This window comes from Aplidium turbinatum, chromosome 16, assembly GCF_918807975.1.
Source record: "Aplidium turbinatum chromosome 16, kaAplTurb1.1, whole genome shotgun sequence".
Taxonomy (NCBI): domain Eukaryota; kingdom Metazoa; phylum Chordata; class Ascidiacea; order Aplousobranchia; family Polyclinidae; genus Aplidium; species Aplidium turbinatum.
The window spans coordinates 21,747,673-21,774,247 of NC_137487.1; the positions used below are offsets into that span (position 1 = coordinate 21,747,673).

The window sequence follows — 26,575 nt, forward strand, 5'->3', positions numbered from 1 at the left end:
GAACTGTTTTAAAATATGTGATTTTATTAACTTATTGCTGCAATTGGATGTAATTTTGTCATAGTTAAAAGATCTTCTGTTTTCGTGTGGTCAAGTAGCCTTTTGTTGGTCATGCTTCTCATGATGTGATTTTGGAAGGTAGTGAGTTTTTTCTTTATTTGAGTTTTTTGTTTATGGATGTTGTTGCTTAAATCTAGTTGGAATTCATAATGTTGCCTACAGACAGCGTTGTTCAAATGTCTTATCATTTTTGGAGTAATTGATTATCTGTAAGCTAGTGGCATCTTTAAAGTTAGGCTGTATAGCCCAGTCAGAGGAAAAATTCTGAAAAATCTGAAGAAAGCTGTCCTATCATCTTGCAAAGAAAATTGACTTCGAGAGTGTAATCAAGGCGTGGTGCAGTCAAACCTAATGCTTTACATTACCCTTTTGCAATTGAAGCTCTAAAGACGTTCTAAAGAAATGCATCAAGTTGGAACCAACAAGAGCTTGATCGGAAGCTGAGTCAATGCTAAAGTAGCCTACAACTAGCAGTTTTAAATTTGTGACTGCTTTGCATTATGTGGATTACGGTCCTAAACAAGATTCACTGATGAATTTAATGAAATTAAAGGAAGATGTAATCTAAGTAAGAGAAAGCTGAGAAGAGTAGGCTACTACTTGTAAGCTAAAGTTGCAGTGGCAATTATAAATTTAAAAAAAAATGATTTTCTTTTTCTGAGGACAAAACGCTTTTATAACTCCACTTAACTAGCTGAATCATTTAAAGGAAATGTATTCTACCGTACATTGCAAAGGATTCGATAGTTGTTGGAATTGACAACAGCAAACTCAAACATATCGTCGATGAGTTTGAAGTTCCATGAAAATTTCATCTTAGCCTATGTCTGTTGTGCAGTTGCGGGCATGTGGGACAAATTTAAACCATTTGTAGGCTACAACAATGACATTTTTCAAGACATTTTGGATGAGTTGGTACTTTTGACAGAAAGCCACACAGCAAACTTCAGCTGCAAACCAGATCGAACCACCCCATAATCTCTACACAAAGAATCATTGATTGCAACTTTCGAAAGGTTTTTCCAAATAGTTTTGTTATGATTTTTTTGTGTTCCGGTAGCTACCTCCAACGGTTGCGTTTTGAGAACGTGGTTTTAGCAATTACTGAAATTTGTAAAAAAATTTTGCGCTCCAGTAGGCCTATGACTCAAAATCGATTGAAAAGCCTAACTATAGCCTACATTTTGTGCATCAATTCAGACGTCGCAAACTTTTATCATTTGATGCTGTGATCCGTAATTTTGCATTGCAAAAAGTCCAGAAAGGGTTGAATTAAATCAGGGATGTCCAATGTCTGGCCTGCGGGCCAACTCCGGCCCACGAGACGTTTTTGTTTGGCCAGCGCCTGTTATTGTACAATGTGTTATTTTTGGCCTGCAGACACACAAAAATCATATAAATTCAACTTGCAGTTTTCAGAAAAATTATTGTGGCTGTTGGCCCGCGAAGACGTATTATCAAATCTGGCTCGCGTGGGAAAAAGTTTGAACACTCCTGAATTAAATCCTTTGGTTGAACTATTTTTGTTGCCTGTAGGCCTACTGTGTGTTTGCAAAGCTTTCTAGACAAAATAGTTAGCCTCAATGGCATTTTTGCTGCAAGTGTAATCCAGTGATTATTATGATTTTTACATTGAACAAAGTTTTTTTCATGCTGAGGAAAGTAGGCTAATTTCAGCTTAACACGAACATGCAACGCAAGATACAAATTAGTTGTATATTTGCTAAAAAATATTATGGGGCCCATTTTTCGTATTGTTTCCCGACCAGTGCTGACTTCTCTCGGAGGCCCTGATCGCACCGAAAACAATAGGCCTACATGTCAACATTGCAAAGGTCTAAAAAAAAAATGTAGAAGTGACAAAACGAGAACGTCAAAATGGGCTTGAGACCGAAATAAGTTATAAAGTTTAAAAAAACTGGCATGGTCGCAACATCTTCAGAAAAAATTGTGATAAAAATAAAAACGAGTTATCTAAATAAAAATATGCGGTCTAGCTCCTTTGGTCATTTTTGCGTTGGAGACTATCACGTCGCTTTGTTTCCTTGTGAACAGCCAATATTTAGGCCTACTGTTGTTGTAGAATCAGGCCACATTCTCTGCTACGGTAGCATCGAATTCTGCATGTAGTCTAGTCTTGCGTCATTTTTGCGTTACTGGTACCTAGTTCAGTTCAGTTGTTTTTTATTTCTGACCATCATATCAAAAACAATACACGTCAACATAGCAAAGGTCGAGAAAAAGGTAGAAGCGACAAAACGCGAACGTTAAAACGTGCTTGTGACCGAAGTAAGTTATTGAGTTGAGAAATTTGGCACGGTTACAACACCTTCAGAAAAATTTAAGATATAAAGGGACAATAAAAAAAAAGAAACTGTTACAAAAAAATAAAATAAACAACATGGTGTTGTGGCAGTGCACTTGTATTCAAGCTCTACAGGTGCTTTTCTAGGGTCTTAGTCTTATTAAGTCTTGAGCAGTCATCGTATAGGTAGGCTAATTAATTCCTCTTTTTGTTCACTTACCAGACGGTGCTTTTCCTAATTTTGCTCAGTTGGAGAGTGGTCGACCTTTCCTATTTTGTATTCAGTTTCGTTTGGATTTAGTTTGTTTTCGTTGAAGCGATGCCCTGTTTTACTTTCTTGCTTGAATTTAGGAGGCTACCATTAAAATGCAGCCTACTCATGCAAAAAGATCTGAAGACCCCGTGCTCCAATCACCCTTTGCTATCGTTATGCCCAGGGGTGTCGTATCTTCACACTGACGGCTGACGCCATATGAGCGGATGGCTTGGACTAGAACACACAACGCCCGCTACACATATAATCTATGCCGGCTAGCTTGTAGCCTATATCGAAAACGAATATTTTTATTGCGTGGAGGACTGTAGGCTATCCGTAATTTGTCTAAATATAGATATTTGCTGTGAAGATCGTTGATGGTCGTGAAGGGAACACCTTTTGATAAGTTGTGCGTTTCTCGCTGGTGGCAAGGAGAACTAAGATAGGGTAAGAAAATCACCATCATAGCAAAAGCATTGTGTAGCTCTTGCGAGCTTTACGTACATCGTAAAGCTGCCCACTGCATCCCATTCCATGCAGAGGTCTAGAAAAGGATGAGATCAAACGTGAACCTCAAAATACGCAGATAGCATTTGGCACGAGTCGCGCGGTGGATTTAGGAAGGAAAATAAAAATCACACATTAGAATGTAGATTGTGGATATAGTGGCATGTTGCAAAGTCTCGTTTTTAAACTAGCGTGCATGTAGATTTCGGGAACAGAGACACTTTTCTGAAGGTCCTTTCAGTCTTAGGTGTAGGAACCAGTTCTAGTCAAGTTCAAAAACAAATGATTTGTCACAAAACTATATAGGACTTTATCCGCTGTTGATATACAGTATATTTGACAAATTTCAGCTGAAAAAATACTGGTAAGAATCTATTGATAGGGCCTATAGGACTATTGGGTTATAGGTGAATTGTTCGTAACCAGTTGTTCGTAAAACAATTGTTCGTAAACAGTCGTTCGTAAAATTAATTCTTCCTAAAACAATTCTTCGTAAATCATTTCTTCGTATACATCAATTGTTCGTATAGTGAATTGTTCTTAAACAGGTGATAGGTCAATTGTTTGTGAACAATTTTTCAGTTGTTACTCAGGGGCGCCGGAAGCGGGGGGCAGGGGAGCATCAATGAGGGACAGGGGCAATGGTGCCCTTTTAAAGTCATGTAAGCTACTGCACATTTTGCAATATAACAATTTCTGCTATTCGCTTTTAGCCTAATTATAACCTAGGCCAACAAAAATACTTTGGCACAAATAAAAGTGAGAGTCATTTTAAAGTATTTCAAAGCCCCTGATTCCGAAAATGCACTTAGTTTTTTCGAATTGGCTCTAGTTTTCGAGATATCCGACAATGAAAATATTTTTGAAATCGTTAATCAAAAGCTTTCAATTAAAAGCTCAAAATAATATTCACATCACAAATTCTGCAACACAGTAGGTTACATCATTATAACATAGCATGATGTCCTTCTTTGTATACCGGAAACTTGTATCATTACTCGATAGTGAGCTGATAGATGAGCATTATCGCTATATCTTATCTTAAACGTTTTAAAAAAATTGGCCTTTCAGCAACAAAAGTGCCCTTTTTCATAATCCTGCCCCCCTCCCAGTCAAAAATTGTTTCGGCGCCCCTGCTGTTACTCGTGCAGGGCATTTCCTTTGAAAATGCTCAAATTTCCAAAAAGTAGTTTCTTGCCCTTGTGCGTTAAGTGCACTATAATCTTTGTAATAAAGCTGGCCACCATACAAAAGTTTTCGCTTTCCTTTTTTGCTGCCATTCTGAATCAGGGAGTCTCTACACTCTGTCTGCTCGTCTACAACACGTCACATCTACTACATCTCTAGCATATAGGCCTACGCTACCCTAATTAATTGTTCGTAAAGAATTGTAACTGTTTTACGAACAACTAGTATTACGGTCAATTGCATGCACGAAGAAATGCTTTACGAAGAATTGTGTTACGAAGAATTAATTTTACGAACAATTGTTTACAAACAATTGTATTACGAACAACTGTTTACGAAAAAAGCGTCGGACACCGGTCTATTGGGGTTTTATTTTTTGTCACCCTTGTGGCTGGAAGGAAAAGAAAATAAACAATACAATATAATAATTACAGCATTTATATAGCGGCACATCCACAAAGCAAACTATTCTCCTGGGCGCTGTATACATGATGGTGGTGATAATAATTTCAGTCATAATGCAAGATCGAGGGCTGGCAATGAATAGCCTACGTCACAAAAACAAACAAACGTAGAATTAGACAAAAATTCGTTGTCTGGAGACATGATCATACTGTCTGGTTTGCTTGTTTTGTCGTTTTGTGTGATTACAATTGGACAAATTTTTGTCTGCAGTAAAATTGTAACAATAATAAGCAAAATTTTTATTCGTCAATGTAAACTTGTAGCTAATCCAAGACATGGGGTTGAAGACGTTGACGTTATCACGTCAAGATTCACTGAGCCAGCGCAACTTCATCTAGTTTTAGATTAACTTCGCTTAAGGTTTCGTACTTCCTTCTAATCCACCATTTTTGCACGACAGACACTAAGAGCAGGACACAAAGGAGTACCAGCATTCCAAAAGTGGAGTAAAGAAGAATTACAGTTAGATTCACAGCATTCCCGGATTTCCTCGATTTATTTTCCTCGGTCATTGTTGCTCCATTAGACTGTTGCTGATGATGATTCGTCTTTTGCTGATGATGTTTCGTCTTCTGCTGATGATGTTTCGTCTTCTGCTGATGATGATTCGTCTTTGGCTGATGATGATTCGCTTTTGGAGAGCTTGGTTTAATTGGTATTTTGGGCTTTTCTGTTGTGATCTTGTCTAAGTTTGGGCGATGCTGTTCCTTGTATTTGGATAGTGAAGGCTTCCTTCCTTTTCCTGGTGAACATTTGTTGTAAAAATTGTAAGTTTGATTTATCTTACGTTTAAATGGTATTCCCATCAATAGAATCCATAAACTAAGCATTAGACTAAGTAATCCAACTAACTTTTAAAGATGTCGAATGTTCAAAAATTTCGTTTACATGCAAAATTGATTGTCTGGTCTTGGACTAAATGAAAACATTGATATTATTATTATTATTTATTTGCGTCAGACAAAGTTGTCCACATCCAAAACAAAAACAACGAAATAATACACAAACTGCAAATACACAAAGGTCACAGAGAGCTACTTTGGATGCCGTCGGTTTAAAAGCTCACTAAATGGGCTATCTACTGTTGGGCTATCTATGGGCTATCTATCTATCGTTGGGCTATGGGCTATCTAGGGGAAAGTGGTGTAACGTGGACCAGTGTGTAATTTGGACCAGTCCCCTAACTCAAAAAATAAAAATCGTTTTGTCAGTATTTTTGAACAGCTTGAAAGAAAAAAATAATAATAGCCCGGATGTGAAAAACTCAGCTCATTAGGTTTAGAAACGTGGACGGGAGATTGGAATTTGTGGTTATGGGTATGCTGATGTTATTTTGGGGAGTTGATTGCTAAGCGCTGAGACGTTATTGGCATGACGTTTGAGTCTGATATGATGTTGGTATTATCTTTAACCTATAAGGAGATGTTGTGATCAATTACAAGACTTGTAACCAAGTGTGGAAGTCATAGTTGGTAATTTTTAACAATGCATGACAGTGTGTAATTTGGACCAGTCATCTCACCTATGCAGCATCGCGTCAGTTCAAAATTCCCAAAGCTGTAGTGTTAAAACATGTCCATAACAGGCTACCAATAAATATGCTACACAAGTGTCAAAAACCATTGGTCGACAACTTGATCTTCCCGAAAATATTGAAGATCAACTGGTCAAACATGTTTTGGAAATGGAGTGAAGATTTTATGGTTTAGGGGCCATAGATTTAAGAAAGCTTGCATATGACATTGCGTTTTCCAATAATATCAATACCCGCTTCAACAGTGAAAAGGGTCTGGCTGAAAAAGATTGTCTTAAGGAATTCTTGAACCGTCATCCAGAAATTTCATTTCGAAGACCTCAAGCAACTTCAGTTGAAATTACATACTCCAATGGTCCAAAATACACACCCCAATGGTCCAAAATACACACCATATGTGTAATTTGGACCATTTTTGAACATTTTTTATTGCTTAATTATTCTGTATTTTTTTATTGTATGTGATTTATATTTTCTACACTGGTTTGCAAGTACCTAGACTGTATCTGGGTGAAAAATAATACACATTGACCGGAAGTTAGCTGAGTTGTGCTTATTTTTCTTTAAGGGGTTCAAAATACACACCTTTCCCCTACTATATTGGTTTGATTGATTGAATCTTTATCTTCGCACTCGGAAAGCTTCTTTGGGAGCATAATCCTGACAGTTTCGCATACTTGTAGACTCTTTGAACCACTGTCCAGGCCTAGTCACCGAGATTGCCATAGTGAAGTTTTCCGATTGTTGAAGTGTTGTTGCAGGGAATTATTCCATCCATTAGGTGCCGCTGAATGGAGAGCAGTACTTAAAATAAAATGTGTTGCTTAAGCGCACACCCCGAGAGTCGAACCAGCGCCAATTGATTTTGAAGCTGCTCATGAAGTTACGTGCTAACCAACTGAGTTATCGAGGCGGATCTTTTCCAGGAGCTACAACTTACTGAGACAAGTGAGTCCGTCGTTCTGAAGAACAGAGCCTCTAGTGCAGAAGCAGAAATATCCTCTTTGTTCTTCGTACATGCAGATCTCGGAGCAAGCCTGCAAGGAATGATGCAAACCGCAATATGTTAGAACTGTTTACTTTGCAAGGTTACATTAACCTGTTCAGGGAAGCAGCTGACTCGATGACTGATATAGTCTTTCGCTGCTTCCTGTCTGTTGTGGTATCTAGATTGCTATGGTGCTAATTTATTCGTATTGTTTATAATTGTAGGCTACTGGCTACCCTAGGCTACTGTTCTCGCAACCGATAGAATAAAAGTTTTCTCTCTCTCTTTGTTCGTTTGTTGCAGTGGAACAGATTGTGCGCCAGTCAAAAAACAGCCAACTACAGTAGCATGCGAGAAAGCTGTTTTCGTGATGGAAACGAGATAAGAAAACCAGTTGGCCTGTTGCTTTCCGTTTGATGATGAGAATTTAGCGCGTTGGTGGTGGTGCGCTAGATCATCATGTTGCTAGGTGCGCATTGGTGGAGATGTAGAGCGCATTGGTGGTGTGGACCAATCTTGGTTTGGAAACCAGAATTTTACTTCAAAAAAGAACTGATGAATTTATAAGTTATTTCATAAAAGTTGGTCCCCAGTCTTTTCGTTCACTAGTAACTTACAAAGCTATCAGCCATCAGCCTGAGTGTGACAAAAGGTATCTCAGATAACCACTTGATTTAGCCTATAAGCTAAATATATTCATCAGATCGAAGACGGATCTGTCCAGATCTGGTAAAGATCCCCACGTTTCCGGATTGGGTAGTTGTCTATGCTCAGCCTCTTAAAGTCTGGTTCAAGGTAGTCTACAAGCCAGTCACTGCCCTTACCAAGTTGCAGTTGGAGATCACGTGCAGTTTAGCTTGAACCAAGGTCGACTTCCCGATCGCTCTTCTCCGCCTTTTTCGCATCACGCATCCCTAAAACGACAAAAAGCAAACCAATATGATGATTTCTAGTAGAAATTTCAACCACTCGCTGCGTTAGTTCCGTATTTCAGTTCGAGTAGGCCAATTAGGGAAACTTCAAAACCATACATGGATATTTTTGATAAATTGATTGCCTTTCAAATAATAACAAATAACTTCATTAATTGATGAGACAATTCACGCTTCAATGCTCACCGAGTCAGGACAGCTTGCCACCAATGAGTCGCAGATGAGGGGAGAGCAATGAATGGTGAGGTACTGATGAGTCTCATCCATTCGGGGCGTGACAAGAAACGCTGGAAAGGAGAGGCCAATCGCTTGCTTGCTCACTCTAGTGATGTTCGCCCCGGTGACGTTGTCGGCAGGACAGCCTTGATTGATGACATCAACAATATCCGATTGTTGGTTTCGAATGTGGCACTCGGGAAGCTGGAACCAAAGCGAAAATAAAAACAAAGTTTTGAATACAGTAAACATGTTTAGATAAACATTACATCCTCGATTTATTGTATTGGTTACTTGTCTTCCAAGATTGATAATTTGAAGGACAGAAAACATGTGAAGATGAGAAAGGATAAATCTTGACACGGCAGTCGTGAAAAGGCACATTAAGCAACGATCCAGTGGAGTGAATGTGCGAGGGACAGATTTAAAGCCAGTTACAGCCACACTTGCTACTTATCTTGGGATCATGGATTATTATGGAATATGTGGTTTTCGTGATTCCGAAATCGTCAGATATTACTGTACATAATCAGGTGCTGCATGGCGACGCTGATGATGATGATGAAGTCTTGACCGTCATAGCGGATTCAACAGATACTGAGGTTGACACCAAGGACAAGCGTACCTTAGAGAATATTAAAACTATAATGTTCCCTTTGATACTTGTAACTTTGCTGCGGCTTGGTAAGGTTGCGAGATGTTAGTCCTCGTAAATTCTTGGAAGAAACTCTTCGAGGGAAAAGATGAGGAGGAAAGCTATTGGGGGCACAAGCACAAGATTTTATCTGAGTTTCAGCGTTGTTGGGAGGTATCCACCTTTATTGGTGGAACAACAGATTGGGTCTAGACCTGATAAAGTAATGAGGCTGATATTGTGAGGTCGGTCGTGGATGGTGGAGAAAAATGAAACAGTGAGGAGAAAGAGGTGATGAAAGTTCCTGTTGACAGTTATCTTTGTGGATTTATATTTATACCCCTGTTGTTTCTCTACCTGCAGTGAGCTACCTGATTATTATCTCCGAGTACTATTTATTACGATGATGATCATACTGATCATGATGATGATGATCATGATGATAATGATGATGATGATCAGTAACATGATGATGATGATGAGCAACATGATGATGATGATCAGTAACATGATGATGATGATCAGTAACATGATGATGATGATCAGTAACATGGTGATGATCAGTAACATGGTGATGATGATCAATAACATGATGATGATGATCAGTAACATGATGATGCTCAGTAACATGATGATGATGATCAGTAACATGGTGATGATCAGCAACATGATGATGATGATCAGTAACATGATGATGACGATCAGTAACATGATGATGATGATCAGTAACATGATGATGATCAGTAACATGATGATGATGATCAGTAACATGATGATGATCAGTAACATGATGATGATGATGATCAGTAACATGATGATGATGATCAGTAACATGATGATGATCAGTAACATGATGATGATGATCAGTAACATGATGATGATGATCAGTAACATGATGATGATGATCAGTAACATGGTGATGATCAGTAACATGGTGATGATGATCAGTAACATGATGATGATGATCAGTAACATGATGCTGCTCAGTAACATGATGATGATGATCAGTAACATGGTGATGATCAATAACATGATGATGATGATCAGTAACATGATGATGATGATCAGTAACATGATGATGATCAGTAACATGATGATGATGATCAGTAACATGATGATGATCAGTAACATGATGATGATGATCAGTAACATGATGATGATGATCAGTAACATGATGATGATCAGTAACATGATGATGATGATCAGTAACATGATGATGATGATCAGTAACATGATGATGATGATCAGTAACATGATGATGATGATCAGTAACATGATGATGATGATCAGTAACATGATGATGATGATCAGTAACATGATGATGATGATCAGTAACATGATGATGATGATCAGTAACATGATGATGATCAGTAACATGATGATGATGATCAGTAACATGATGATGATCAGTAACATGATGATGATGATCAGTAACATGATGATGATCAGTAACATGATGATGATGATCAGTAACATGGTGATGATCAGCAACATGATGATGATGATCAGTAACATGATGATGATGATCAGTAACATGATGATGATCAGTAACATGATGATGATCAGTAACATGATGATGATGATCAGTACCCCATGATGATGATGATATTCATCGTTTTTATAAAACATAAAAAATATATTGCTTCTCAGTATTCAAACAATGAAGTTCGAGAAAAATTCAGACATTTTGTAGCACTGAAAATGAAAACAGAAACAGTATAGTTTTCGAAACTTTTGTTGAATATGAGTTTAGTAGGCTACTGTGATATCTATAATATATCCGTGATTTAGTATCTACTATCTAGGCTACCGGAACTGTAATTTGGGCTCTTTGCTTTTTAATTAGATCAACTAGCAGGTGTTCCAATCATTTTACTCCTAAATCTGACCGATATCTCCAAGTTTGATGATCCATCGATGCCAATGAGAAGATGAACCAGATCTCCGACTTGGATTCCGCTTCCCTGGGGATTTAAGGGCGTGGTGAAGGCGTTGTCAGAGTAGAACTCAGTAAAAAGGTTGAAATTTTGATGGGCAGTTGTGGAGTTGAACTTGAACCTCCTGCAATGAGCATCACAGTTTGGTGATACACTTTCTCAGCATCGTACACCAGAGCTAACATGTCCTTGGAAAACAGCAAAACGTGGTTGCTTTATGACCAATTAAAAAGTTAGTTCTGAGTTAAAATACCTTCGGCATGTTTTACAGAATGATATTATGTTTTATGACATTCTTATAGAGTAGACAGTGAAAAATGAGAAAATGTGATGTTTAGACGTTTTGATGCAGACTGTTGCTAACAGTTTATAAAATTGACAAGTCATGCCGAATATTTAGTCGGTCATGGCTGGGACTGTTGGAATCCTCTTTGGTGATGTGAAGCAGACGCAATATGCGGTGAATGTGGACAACAGTGATCCTCAAGTACCAACGTTTCGTGTTTGACACTGACATGTATCATCAGTGAGCTTGTCGAATACTTACGCTGCAAACGGCAAAATATGGTTTCTCGTCGAAATGTTGTAGGAATCCTGAAACAAACATTGAAACTTCCACCGGAACATCGAGTCAAATGATGTGAGTTGTCCCGGCCTGGATGAGGGGAATAGTTGGGCCTTGTATTGTAATGCTATCCCTCCAGCGGTGGTCTGGGAGAAAACCGTATTATGTGACAATCCTAGCGGTAAGTGTCGATCTTTCTGTCTGATCAGCGACTTCTTATTATTTTGTTTAGATGGTGCTGAAGGAAAAGACGGAGTTTTCTCACTCTTGTATTCCTGCTTTATGACCTCAAAGTGCAACACTGACAATAGCAATAAACAGACAATTAGTAATCTCAGTGGCCAAGCGCTCTACTTAAGATCAAGAGGCGCTGGTTCGGCTCTCGAGGTGTGCGCTTGATCAACGCATTTCAGGACTGCCCTCCTTTCAACGACATCTATTGGACCATAGGCATACGAAGCCGAGCCACGTGATCAAGTTTAACATCTTCAAGTTTATTACATTTACATAAACATAAAACTACGCAACAAATTAAATATCGAACGTTTTCGACATCACAAGATGTCCTCTTCAGGAATAATATACATAGCCTACAAATTAACTACATCTGAAAAAAATACAAAAGGTGTTAAACAGATCACATGATATGGTAGAAAGGCAAGGTGCGAAAAAACTAATTTTAAAATACAGAGAGCAAGAAAGACGAGCCGCAATCATACAATTGTCTGTTCAAAAGTGGATTGTGACGTTTTATGTACAAGGCTTCCAAGATCTTAGTTTGATACTCAGACCTGCCTCTAGACATGATCTCATGTGATCTGTTTAACACCTTTTGATGCAGTTACCTTTGCTTTTCGTGGAGCCTATATCGTTGAGTTTGAGCTAGTCAGAAGTAGTGTCCAGTTTTTGTCTTTTTCTGTTTATAGATTTAGTTAACCATTGTATTTTTTTCAGATGTAGTTAATTTGTATGTATATTATTCCTGAAGAGGACATCTTGTGATGTCGAAAACGTTCGATACTTAATTTGTTGCGTAGTTTTATGTTTATGTAAATGTAATAAACTTGAAGATGTTAAACTTGATCACGTTGCTCGGCTTCGTATGCCTATGGTTCAACAAGACAAACTCTCTACCGAAGCTCTGACATCTATTGGATGGAATAATTCCCGGCAACAAACCTTCAACAATTGGAAAACTTCACTCTGTCAATCTCGGTAACTGGTCCTGCGTCAAGAGCCTCTACAAGTATACGAAATTACCAGGAATAACCAATCAAGGCTTTGTCAGTTCGAAGATAATTCAATTCAATTCAATTTATTTTTCTTTGTCGGAAAACAACAGCAATGATAAAGTTACAAATAGTGAACGGGAACAGGTTCAAAAGGTTCAAAAACCAAACCAAACAATACAAGAGACACGAAAACAAACAAACAAACAATCCCTGAGCAAAAGTCGACATATTACCAAATCAAAAAGTATTTTAACACTCTATGTCAGGGGTCACCAAACTTTTTTCTCTGAGGGCCGGATTGCTGCGAGATTAACAGCTGCGGGCCGGATGCAACTTGCGAAAAGATATACAACTATTTAGAATCTCCATTGACTTGAATTGAGCACAATAAATAACAAAGTCAGCGGTGGAATAGCAAAGTTGTGATAAAAATCGAAAGGTTGCTGGAAAAGTTAGGCTATCCCCTGCTGTGATACACTACAGGACATTGTGCTCTTGAAAAAAACATTACATCTTTCCAAATTTGGTCATTTGTGGTGGCCTAATGATAAAAACAGAACACCAACATGTAGGCTGCCTGGTGGAAAAATGTAGCCTACAAATTCAACATACAACAACGAACTATAAGAACGAACAATTTCAACAAAGAAGTCTCTATTACACAAAAATGCAAAGTCAAAGACGGTTGCTAATGCCAAGGGAAGCACATGTACAGAATTGCAGTGCACCTGTAATTTCCGCAGCACGTGGCGGGGCGGATGAAATCTGTTCGCGGGCCGGTTCCGGCTCGCGGGCCGTAGTTTGGTGACACCTGCTCTATGTCAACGTAACAAAACGTTGCTCGATGATCACGCAGTTATAACCAACGAATATATTTTGTTGAGGTAACTAGCTGAGATGTCTAAATGAACAAACCTCAGTAGTCCCGAAGCAGAGGCCAAAGATGGTGCTGTTTGCCGTGATGGTGTACTCTGTGGTTGCCTTGTTGAACCTGCATGACTCTAACTGTGTTGGGTTTGTTACATTGACCAGATAAACATCAGATGGAGAAGAAATTAAGTTTTTCAAATACTCCAAGCTAAATCTGCAAAAAGTTAAGTTTATAATGAACCATGTACCGTAGTGACAAAATTTGCATTGCGCACAAATTGGCTTAGCGGTTAGTGGAGTGGTGCCTCACTCAACCGGCCCGTGTTCAATACTCGGTGCAGTCACGTGAAGTCTATCATAATTCAAAAAAGCAACCTTAGCAATGCGCATAGATTGGCTTAGCGCAGTGGTTCTCAACCGGGGGGAATTCCTCACTAGGGGAAATTTTTAGGGGGGAATTTGGTTTTAGAATTGTAAACCATTTTAAGCCTAGTAAGTTGGCCTAGACTAGAGCGTAAGAGAAGAAATTATTATTATATTAACTCCCGATTATTTAAGCAACTGTGCACTGACATGGATGCAGACCATCACGTAGGCCTACTTCTTTTTAATGCAAATACTCGATGGCTTTCAAGAGGAAACGTAACCAAGCTAGTGTTTGAGCTCAGAGACGAGCTTACATTATTTTTTGACTTTAAAGAAAATTGGAATTTGTATCATTGCTGAATGATGACAGATGGATTAGATTTCTTGCTTATTTGGTTGATATGTTTGGTCCATTGAATAAACTCAATCTGAAAATGCGGTGGAAAAACACCAATATAGGCTACAGCATATATGCAATCGCCATCTCCGTTTGAAGCAGATTGCGCATCAACATGGGTTATCTGTATCCATACGCCTTTGACATATCGATAGGCCTACCATGTGAATTTACAAACTGTACTGCTTCCATGCTGGCTCAAGACAGCTTGGAAAGAGAGTGATTGATTTATGTCAGTGTCATTAGGAGATTGTCTTAAGGTACTAGAAGGCTCTGCTGTCCTGGACTACGTCTTGTCTGGCCTCTACCTTTCGACCACCCTGGCTTGAGTGGCCTTTTCAAGAGCAGATGCCAGTACCGCACAGCATTTAAAGATGCTTTGGAAGCTTTCACCTGCGAGCTTGATAATTGAAAGAGAAAAGTTAGAATGAACAATTGAACATGTTACTATGTTTAAAGAATTATCATCGGTTATTGACGGCAAAGAACAAGTTATTCCAGAGCTGGAAAAAGAATTCATTTTGCAACGTCTGACAGCATTAGAATCAGAATTCATTCGATATTTTCCTGAAATTTATGACGATGATCTTGATTTAATACGAAATTCATTCACATTGTTGTTGGAAAAACTTCCCGATAAATTGCAGGATGAATCTTTAAAACTAAAGACGGATTCCTGCAAGAGACTTATTTAGAGAAAAATCAATCACTGGATTTTGGCCATTAATGTGTAATTCCTATCCCAAAGTGGCAAAGAAATATCCTTCCGTTTGCTTCCACTTATCTATGCGAATCAGGTTTTTCAATTTTCGCAAATGAAAACAAAACAGAGAAACAGATTAGATGTGGAAAATGATATTCGTTGTGCTCTTTCCAATACTCTTCCAGCATTCATGAGTTGTTGAAACAAAAAATTACAAGCTTCACACAGACTGTTAAATGCATTGACTCTTATATTTTGAATGTATTCTTTGAATAAAATACTTTTCAGCAACGTTCTTCATTAATGAAATTATTTTAGTATGAAAAGGAATATTACAAGCTAAAAAGCTTATTACTAGTGAAAGTTTAGTTTATATTCTAAGACTTAGATTACAATATTAATGTAAACGAGGTTTTAACAAAGTAAATTTATAAGGGGGGGGGGGGGAATTTAGACTTGAATATCGTCTAAAAGGGTCTACCCAGGGCCGGATTTACCAATAAGCTAGGCAGGCCGAAGCCTAGGGCCTCAACGTCCAGGGGCCTCGAAATTCGGTTTCGAAGTTTGTAATTATTTTAAAAACTTGACAAGTTTAAACCCTACCTATAGGCCTATATATCAAGCTTTTCAGAATAGAAAATTCTGTAGGCATAATATAGAATATTATAATACTTATATATATTACTGAATATACACAACTGGTTTCAACCACGTTGTAAACAGTCATTATTACGTCGTTACTCGTTTGCACCATAATGAAGGCAATTATTACGCTCATTCTGCTGGAAGCTTCTATGCAAAAAAACAGAATCGGTAGTTGGCTCATAGGCGTAGCCAGGGGGCGAGACCCGCACAGCAAACAATGTCAGCTGATCGTTGGCCAACGGTCGCGCACGTCGCGGTCGGCTTTTCGCCGCAAAACAACCATTTGCCAACTAACATTATTTCTTTAACTGAACAAAAAATCAGTAAAAAAGGGTACAACATGTTATAATTTGGTGATATAAACCACATAAAACATTTTTTTTACCAAATATATATTGTGTAAAACTTGGTTGTGGACACAATACTAAAACAATGGTGGACCAACGTCGCATTTGTCGTCGTGGGCATTCAGTTGAAAACCAACCTCCAGCCACCGATTGTTTATTTTGATATTCCGGGTGAAATAATCTTACATAATGAAAAGTACCCATTACAATTCTGTGAATTGAAGCTTTTATAAATTTTTATTTCAACAAACGTCAATATCATAAATAGGTTTTTAACACAACGTTGAACCAACGAAGAACCAACGTCACGTACGTCACCGTGGGCATTCGGTTGTCAGCCAACCTTTTGAGAATAAATCTCAATTTTGGTGTTTCTGGCAAACCAATTAAGAAATATGGCAAGTATGTATCATAATTCTGTGAAATGAAGAATTTTTAAAGTTTATTTCAACAAAAATTTAATATGACTAATATAGTTGTTGACGCGACGTTGTGCCAATGGTGGACCCCACAGCACGTTCGTCGCCGTGGGCATTCGGTTGTGAACCAACCTTTCTACAACAAATATCATTTTTCGTGTTCACAACAAAATAATTCGAAGCATTGGCCAGTAGCCTATATGTTACAATTTGACGAAATTAAAGTGAACAAAGGTTTATTCTAACAAAAACGCTATATAAAAAATAGTTTGTTGAAGCGACGTTGAGCTAATGGTGGGCCCCACAGCGCGTTCGTCGCCGTGGGCATTCGGTTGTGAACCAACCTTTCTACAACAAATATCATTTTTCGTGTTCACAACAAAATAATTCGAAGCATTGGCCAGTATATGTTACAATTTGACGAAATTAAAGTGAACAAAGGTTTATTCTAACAAAAACGCTATATAAAAATAGTTTGTTGACGCGACGTTGAGCCAATGGTGGGCCCCACAGCGCGTTCGTCGCCGTGGGCATTCGGTTGTGAGCAAACCTTTTGCCAAAAAATCTTAATTTTGTTTATTTATTTGCAATCAGACTCAAAGTCCATAGAATTCAAAATGCTTAGCCTATGCAATTGAATCAAATAGTTTTCAATTAGAGAAAACACAAGTCTCACGAAACAAAGTGAAACAAATCACGAAACAAATCACTCATACAAATAGCCTATATTAAAATGTTGCATGACCAAATGCTGCATAAATTTGATTAAAGAAATTCATCTTCTTTTGATAAACGTTTTTACAGCTTTTCAATAGTTTATAAGTCAGTAAATCGGTTGGATATCGGAAATTTTTAGAAATGAAATATAAGCCGTCGCCAAAAATTCATATAAAAATAATATTTTGTTGAAAATATAACCAAGAAAACTCAAAATGCAAAAATTTTGTCTTGTTTGAGGATAAGGATTTTCATTAGCCTACATCTGCCGTATTTTACGTTTGACTAGAATTAACTACATCAAAATAAAATAATTTAATTTGGACCAAAAAAATGATTTCATCATGTTTTTACAATAACCGCAAATATCCCCCATAAAGTAGCCTACAAATGATCATATGAATGTTTGTGGTGGGCAAAAACTATTTCTCAACCATTCAGACTTCGAGTGTTCAATACAAATTACTTCCTTTAGCCACAAAACTTGTTGTTCTCATCTCGTTTGCTTCAAATTTTCGAAATATTTCGTTTCGACCTAAAAGTTTCTTATGAAAAGCAAAGTCCAATTTTTTCACATTCATCCAATGTTTGAAGATGTTGAATCAATGTAAAATGTCTGATTTTGTTCGCCAGTGATTTAACCCAAATAGAATTGTGGTTTAATTAAATCCAAAGTTTGATTGAATTGAATTAAGTTTAACTACTAGATTCACCCGGACAACAGAGCAGAAATTGATTTTCATTGATTCAACGTTCACAGATGTTGATACAAAAGCATGCTTTGCTGGCTGGCAATAAACAGCTCTTTGTTAATTAGGTCATGCATTGGTGTTAATTAGGTCATCCTCTTCTTTTTTCATTTTTTTCCCATGCTGTCCTGCTTTCAAATTTATTCACAGTGAGTTGTGACGGCTTGAGGGCTTGTACGAATTACAAAGATAATATTGCGGTGCTTTGGTATGTCAGCAAGGTCCAACCAATGAAATTGCGAAAGATTTTAAGCCTACAAGCTCCAGCCTCGAATAATATCATTAGTCGCCTGGAAAAGCATTGGTGAGTGCATATGTACTGCATATCGCTGTTTTTATTGTTGTTAGCATTTTTGATAAAGCATGAGATGGTTCAATTAGTTCAATGTAGTACTATAATTAATTATAATGCAATACCGATACATAATTATTCATAAATTTAGATTTTAGGACACACCTGGGTGTGTATTGTGCAGTGCATTGATTTTTGTGTTAGTTTCGATAATAGTAAATAGCTTATCTCCTGTTTTTTCAATGAAGTCAACTTTTTGTAGCAAGCTTGCGCGGTGCGTTTTTTGTAAGGATTCTGAAAGTAAGGAAAAGGTTCCAGATGCTTATTTAATATAGATCAATGAAAAGTCAATTCAATACCATTACTTATTTCAAGTCAGTTTGTTTTAAATGGACACTGGTAAACAAAGTGTTTCCTCCTACATTGATAAAAAAAGCTCATCCTCAATAATTTGTTTATTTTTATGTCGCCAGTTTTGTGGCTCAGACTACTGTGTTGTATCGCAATTTTGCAATTTTGTTACGATCTAATTGATTAAAAGCAATTAGTTTTAACATAAAATCTAAAAAAACACTAAATTATTTGGTCAAGTTTTTGTTAGGTCATTAAGGTCATTTTCACATTTTAAAGTAAATTGTTTTGAATATTCAGGTCGATGAAAACTTGCTCTATTTGTGAGGAATAGGCTGATGATGATGGATGATGGTGATGACGGATGATGATGAGGCTACATCAGATTTCGATAACCCTTTTTCACTACAAGCACAAGCATGGTCAGCTTAAGCATTTACCCCTTTACCTTATGTTTCTTTTTCAACAAACTCTCAGTTTTTAATGAATAATAACTACAGACAAAGCTTCTGTAGTTAATTTAATGCAAGGTTGCATGAAAAAGATGTTTATTACAGTGACGAAAAATCATAATTTTGTATTTGTAATAGAAGTAATTCGCAAAATCTTTGAAGAAATGATTTCAAAGTTTATTTTTAGCAGGATAATTCTCATTTTCTTTTCCAGACTGTTGTAATCAATGTAATTCTGAGTTGATCCATGGGAGATACTTTCAGAGCTTTTTCAGTGTGATTAGTTCATTGCTTTATGGGAAAAAGTTGCTTGTTAGAGTTAGTTACGTGGCTTCAGCAACCAACCTTTTCCACTAGACATATTGGTTTGGACCAGCAATTGGCAATTTATCCCAATGACATTATTATTTTTAGATGGAGTACGAAGAACGCATAACTTGTCCACAGCAACAAATTGAAATATCCATGCCGCTATTTCAGACTGGCTGAAATACGCAAGAGATAGGGATTGAGAAGTTTGAGAAGAGGAAGACAGGAAATTTGATTTAATTTGCCTCATGCCCTTTTCTAGACCGCTGTTATATTTAGCATGTTCTTTGTTTTTGCTGTGATGGTTAGAAATAAAAACAAACTTAACTGCCATCTGTCCTACTTTTTGCTTGTATGAATGCCTTTTCTAGCAATGTTGTACCGAGTGGAATGCTAGTATGGTAGGTGATAAGGTTTACTGCGAATTGAGGCCTCGTTCCCACGTCTTCGTGGTCATCATTTTCAGCACAGATTAACTCGAAAAAAGTGAGTTAACAACACGCCACCATGTGGTCAAAGTTAAGAAACGTTTTCGGTTTGGTGAGCAAATGATGGCCAACGCTAGGCCCACGAGTAACCAAATCGTTTTCGCCACAGAGGGGATGATTGTAAATTGCGTCTTCCACGTCGACCCAACGAAAGCGTTTGGTCGTAGGTTGGCCAATAGTGCACTAACGTTGGTTCTACGATTAAACAACTCTTTTTTGCCACAGTGAGGATAGTTGTAGGCTAAATCGCGTCGTGGATCTCACGTCGAACCAACGAAAGCGTTTGGTTGTCAGGTGGTAAATGGTCAGGAAAGGGTTTGGCCAACAGTGCATCAAAGTTGGGTCTACGATTAGCCAAGCATTTTTTTTGCCACAGTGAGGATAGTTGTAAATTGCGTCATGGATTCCACGTCGAACCGACAAAAGCGTTTGATCGTAGGTGGCAAATGGTCGGGAAAGGGTTGGCCAACAGTGCATCAACGTTGGGTCTACGATTAGCCAAGCATTTTTTCGCCACAGTGAGGATAGTTGTAAATTGCGTCGTGGAATCCACGTCGAACCGACGAAAGCGTTTGGTCGTCAGGTTGGTCGCAGGTGGCAAATGGTCGGGAAAGGCTTGGCCAACAGTGCATCAACGTTGGGTCTACGATTAGCCAAGCCTTTTTTCGCCACAGTGAGGATAGTTATAAATTGCGTCGTGGATCCCACGTCGAACCAACGAAAGCGTTTGGTCGCAGGTGGCAAATGGTTGGGAAAGGGTTGGCCAACAGTGTGCCACCGGGGGATCGACGTTTAACCAACCGATTTTTGTGACTGACGATTTGCCCAAGGTGGCCCGCTGGCCAAATTTTTTACGCGCCAACGTCAGAAACCAACGGAGGGCCCACGGGACGTTTCCGATGGTCTAACGTTGGACCAACGACACGTTGTTGTGCGGGGAGGGGCCATGGTCCCCCTCAAATTTTCAAAGTTTAGATTCCAAAGTTGAGCCCTTTGTTGAAAATATAATAAAATTTGTAGAAACATGTAACGTTTTCCAAGACATTTGGCTATTAACACCCCCCAGGACACACAGAAAGACACCAATAAATTTTGCAAATCGTAAATCGCGCAAAATTTACGCGATTTACGTTTCTTTTAACTAATTTTTTGAAGCAATTTCAGAATGGCTTACTTTGTTCGGTTTTTGTGTAGCTGAGTTTTTGGTGTTCTCTAATTTTAGCCGCAGTTTTTGCCTGTTCGTGTGTAAGAGCTACCTTTAATAAGTTAATAGCTGTTTATCTGCTAATAAATTTCATACCAATATTACCTTAAAAGTGTTTCCAGAAAGCGCTATAATCCATTATTTGAGTGTAATTTTGCAAAAAATTTCCGAGGGAACATGCCCCCAGATCCCCCTAGAATACGCGTGCCTTCGGCACGCTCTAACTCCCCACCAGCTTTATTGCTTCTCTTGCTCAACCCACCAGAATACGCCACTACACATCAGGTGGCGATGGCTCAAATCAAACACTTTGTAGTTCTCTTCAATTCATTAAATATTTGGCACCTCCAAATTTTTTTCCTGGCTACGCCACTGCCAGGACTGCCACTCCTAGTGATTTTCCACTTGATCTAGTGGTTTTTGAAATAATCTAGTGGTTTTCTTGGAGAATCTAGTGTTTTTTTTTAATTTTGAGAGTGACAGCATCAACTTTCCTTCTGTTGTTAACGAAGAAGATTTAGATGATTTGCAAGAAGAATAGGGAGCTTTGCCTCAAGCGTGCAATGCTCTCCATGAGTGATAACCTTAGCCCACCAGAGTTTTGGATAAAACTGAAAATGGACAACCAAGGTTTAAAACTTTTTAAAGAAGCGTATCTGGAAGATGTTGACCCGAGTCCCGAAACTTAGTGATGAACTTTTACATTTTCATAGACTGTTTCTAAGCTTAATGATCGCTAACTGCTCAGGAGAGAGATCTTTTTCAAGGCTCAAAAGCATCAAAAATAAACTGAGATCGACAATGTCTCAAGAAAGGTTGTCCGCACTGAACATTCTGTGCATTGAGAGTGACAAACTTAAACAGATAAATTTTGATGAACTTTTGCATGGTTTTGCTTTGACGAAAGCTATAGAAAAAAAATTTGGTAGCCTAGTCTTACTCTATTTGATGGTTGTAACTATTTCTTATGTCCTCGTAAACAGTGGCGTAGCTAGGGGGGTGGAGGTTTCAGCCCCCCCTTTGGCACGCATGTGACGTCACTATATTGAGAATGATGCTTTCAGTCTCTTTATGTCTCTAAAACAGTTTGCCTAATTTTAAAAGAAACTGCATTAAAAGAGCGAGTTTTTCCAATACCAAACATTCAAATATCTCAGCCAGGATTTAGCAACAAGAAAACATGGAGATTTAGCTTTATTTCCGAAAAATGCCGAAGAAAACATTATCTTATCCTTTTGCTATGCCACCGGACAGTACTATTTTACAGGAATATTCATACCCACATTTTTGTTAAAAATGCTCTCAGAATGCACCAAATTCAAAATAATTTTTCAAAATTTTCTGGGGGAGGCCCCCAGACCCCCGCTGCTGGGTGTCGTTTTAAGCCAGTGGTTCTTAATCTTTTTTGTATGTTTTACCCTTTTAACAAAGATGAATATCAGATTTACCCCCAATAGATAAAATGGTATAATATATATACTCATTTATTAAATAACGAAAGTAACAAGCTCCATCAGTTATACTCAATGTGACGGCTGCCCTTGCTTTTTGGCAACGAGTCGTTCATTGTCTGGTAAAGTAGGATATAGCCTAATGCCCAACATATATCGGATTCAACATGAAGTTGGTTTTGTGCTTTAGATTTGATAGTAAGCAATGCAGAGAAGTCGCGTTCGCATAGGTAAGTTGAAGAAAACGTGACCAGAACATTCAGAGCTTGAATACCTATTACCTATCCTTCGATAGCAATGTTATATTTTAACCCAAAACTTTTCTAGGTTGCAAGAGTGAAACGCATCTTTTGCAAAAGAATCGTTTGTTAATTCTATAAATCTTCTTGGATTGCTTCAGGAACATCTTTCACTTTACATACAAAAAGATTTCTCACTACTTTCATCAAAACGCTGCCAGTATTTATCTCGGGAAAATATCATTCAAACTCCTCCTGCAAGTTTTGAAGATAACTGATGATGTCATCCTTCAAGTTTTGATTGAGTTTATCTCCAGTTATCTCCGTCAAGCGGTGAAATGATATCTACAATACCAATACCTACAGCTGGCACAAATTTTCTGTCCCGTCAACTGATGTGGATATTTTGATTAATAGCTCATTTACCCCCCAAAACGAGGGAATTTACCCCCAGGGGTAAATTTACCCTAGTTTAAGAAATGCTGTTTTAAGCAAACACGCTGTCAAACCCCCCCCCCCCCCCTTTCAAAATTTCTGGCTACGCCACTGCTCGTAAAGAAACTTTACAATTATTGTAACGGTTGTTTGATCAAAGAAATTAAAAGCAAAACTGCCTTGACTAAATTTTTATTCTTTTAATTAAAAATTTGCACCCATGAATGTGGAAAATGAAAAGCACGAAGAGTTTAATGCACTCATATTTTTAACATTAAGCAATGACATGTGATGTTGTACAGAGAGAAATTCTGAGCTTAAAAATAGGGAGGGGCCTCACAAATAGAATAGCCTAGGGCCTCTCATGGTCTAAATCCGGCCCTGGGTCCACCGGATAAAAAAAGGTTGGGAACCACTGGCTTAGCGGTTAGTGAAGTGGTGCCTCACTCAACCGGTTCGTGTTCAATACTCGGTGCTGTCACGGGAAGTCTAACATAACTCTTAAAAGGTTACATTATAAATGATTATAAATTTCAAGTAAGTTTCCCATCGGACTTTACTCATGCAACTAAGTTTTATCAATCCCGGAGTCATAAAATATTCTCATGCTTTTTGCAATAAGTTACCTTGTTCTGACCTAGAGTATGCGTTGTATCTTGGAAAGACTGCTACGTCACTACGTGTTTAAACTTGGTGAAGACACATCGACATCGCACGTCGATGGTGGTGTCTGTTACTCAGCAGCTCAGTCTCGTGATTGCTGGATGGATGGATGGTCATTTTATTTTTGTTTGGATGCGAAACGCCGAAACATACATAAAACAAAAACTGACAGTGTGCATCCAATGAGAGAGTGCGAAAGACCGTAGCCCTGAAGGCGTAGGAGGTCGTCGAGTCTGCACTCTCTCATTCAAATAGTTACACAAAAGAAAGTATTGCGTTGTTAATATTGTTGCAAATTGACACAAAAAAGAAGAAGGAAAGAAGAACAGAAAAAACAAAACAAATACAGATGCTACAAACAATAATAACAATTAACATAGTCAGGTAGTGGATGTCGTTTTTATAGCTCTTGATTATTGAAGAAGTGTATTTTGCACATTTTACTGAAATATTTGAAGCCTTTGTTCATGTTTTTTTTCATATTTTGAGGTAAACTGTCCCATACCTTGATTCCCATGCATTTTAAACTTTTTTGAAATAATTGGGTATTTGCCAGTTTAGTATAAAGTGAATTGGAACTTGAACGTCGGGTGTTATACGAATGAATAGATGATACATGTGTAAAGAAAGTTTTGAAGTTTTCCGGTAGTTTATTATTATAAAATTTGTACATAAATTTGCTTATTTCTAGTTTATAAGTAGAATTAACAGTTAGTATTTTATTTTCTTGATAGAGTGGCAGTAATTTAGTTTTCATTTCAAATGCTCCTGTAACGATTTTAATTATCTTATTTTGTCTAACCTGAATTCTATTCAAGTATTTTGTGGGTGCGCATCCCCAGTTGATAATTCCATATTGTAGGTGCGAGTGTACAATACTATAATAAATATTGATTAGAACTTTTCTAGTAGTGAATTTTCTAAGTTTGCTGAGTACGCCTGAAGAAGAGGATAGTTTTTTCGAAAGGCTATCAATGTGTTTATTCCAGTTGAGTTTGTTATCTATTGAATATGTTTGAAATATCAAACACTACAAACAGACCGATAGAATGTTTTTTGTCATAGAGCGTCTGGTTTAACACTTTGGTAAGCACTTCAACATGCAGATATCCAATTCAACCACGAACCATCAGCCAATCAGAAGCTACGCTGTTCACGAGTCATGACGTCATCAAGGTTGCGTTTCTCGGAACAAAGAAAAAACGCAACTTCCCAACACTGCTATTGCTCTTTTTTCTTCTGTAGTTATCAAACAAAGTTCAAAGTAATAATCAACTCTCTGGCTGAATGCTGAAATGGTCACAATTGGACGGACCAGGTAACATCTGATGGTTAATGGTTGAATTGGATATTAGCATGTTAAAGTGCTTACCTTAGTAGCCTACACATTATATTGGAGGCAACTCCTCTTTTTAAAGAAGAAATATATCTCTTCCTTTGATAAGTTTACAAATATTTTCTCTTCTTAAGCATTAGGCTACTCAGGCCCGGATTTAGGGGGGGGCAAAGGGGGCAGTTGCCCCGGGCCCCCCGATTTTTGAAGGGCCCCCCTATGTGAAAAAAAAAGTGATTTTGTGTTGTTTTTTTCCTTTTGGCCATTAAAGTTTCTGCAAAATACTGTGCAGTACTGGACTGATGCTACTGTAGACGTAGAGATGGTTTTTCGCGCCGCAGGGGCAAAAATTTTTTTTCGAACGGGGGCCCCCGATCTAAAAGTGCCCCGGGCCCCCCATCAGCTAAATCCGGCCCTGAGGCTACTTAAGAGGTGTCCGGCTTTTTCAGCTGTGTCTTGTGAGCCCGAAAATGTTTTTGATGATGTCAGGCCCAAGTTAACTTTTTTGGACAAGAAACGCAGCAGTAGGCTATCATGGGTAGCCTATATTGTAGCCAAAATAATGTAACAGTCAAAACTTTAACAAAACAAATACAAGGAGACGCTATCTTCCTTCCCAAGATATATATAGCCTCATCTAGTCATCTTCAAAAACAATTCGGCTCCAAAAAACACGTTTTATTATGTCTTCAACATTTCGAGTCGCTACGAAGCTCTTACCTCATTGTGACGTTGGCTTGATTGCATTGGATTGAGAAATCTTGATCAGTCGATCCATGCGCGAATGGTGAAAGAAACACAAACGAGGAAACGAAACACAAAACCCAAGTTTTTGATTCCTTCATCTCTCAACCAAATGCATGGAATGTTCCGCAATGCCTTCACTGGAAAACGAGGGAAATCTTGTTCCGAGACGAGTTTGCTTTCAAAGTTTATGGCACAAATTCTATGGATTAATGTGAAAATTCTGAAGTAATTTTAAAATTATAATTAAAAACTTGGAAGTTTTTTTCAAATAAAATAAAATAGCTTAAACCTAGGTTAATAAAGTTAAATTTAAGTAGTTCATGTTCCACTTTCATCTTTTCTGCAAAAGTAGGCCTAACTAGACTATCATGCTGCCTGCTTGTTTTGTCACATAAGCCACATAGCATTACAAGCTTGTCATCGCGAAGCTGGTAGCCTATCGAGATTGTTGCATCACAATCAGATTTGTCGTAAGGAAAGCGGAAATCTGTGACTAATAATTGCTTTGTTGATTGAAACCATATGTTCTCACATGTTTATCTTCTCAGTTTTCCAGCAGCTGCTCTTTGCCACTTCACA

At 38.0% G+C, this 26,575-nt stretch overlaps 1 protein-coding gene across 1 annotated transcript; it reads right to left on the reverse strand.

Moving 5' to 3' along the window:
* Window positions 1–4,671: 4,671 nt before the first annotated feature.
* On the reverse strand, window positions 4,672–26,083 carry LOC145785827 (uncharacterized). Its single transcript, XM_082597535.1, has 8 exons — window positions 25,970–26,083; window positions 13,735–13,903; window positions 11,570–11,733; window positions 10,975–11,146; window positions 8,422–8,655; window positions 8,128–8,217; window positions 7,256–7,352; window positions 4,672–5,523 (listed from the first exon to the last, which is right to left on the reverse strand). The coding sequence occupies exons 1-8, from the start codon at window positions 25,972–25,974 to the stop codon at window positions 5,093–5,095; spliced, it is 1,362 nt and encodes a 453-aa protein (XP_082453661.1). The 5' UTR covers window positions 25,975–26,083; the 3' UTR covers window positions 4,672–5,092.
* Between the last annotated feature and the right edge of the window lie 492 nt (window positions 26,084–26,575).

Excerpts from the sequence above, each read along its gene's own strand:
- LOC145785827 (XM_082597535.1), bottom strand. Across the intron at positions 11,734-13,734 it reads TCTGCTTCGGGACTACTGAG|ACCACCGCTGGAGGGATAGC; the intron begins GTTTGTTCATTT and ends GTTTTCTCCCAG. Across the intron at positions 11,147-11,569 it reads CATATTTTGCCGTTTGCAGC|GAGGTTCAAGTTCAACTCCA; the intron begins GTAAGTATTCGA and ends TGCTCATTGCAG.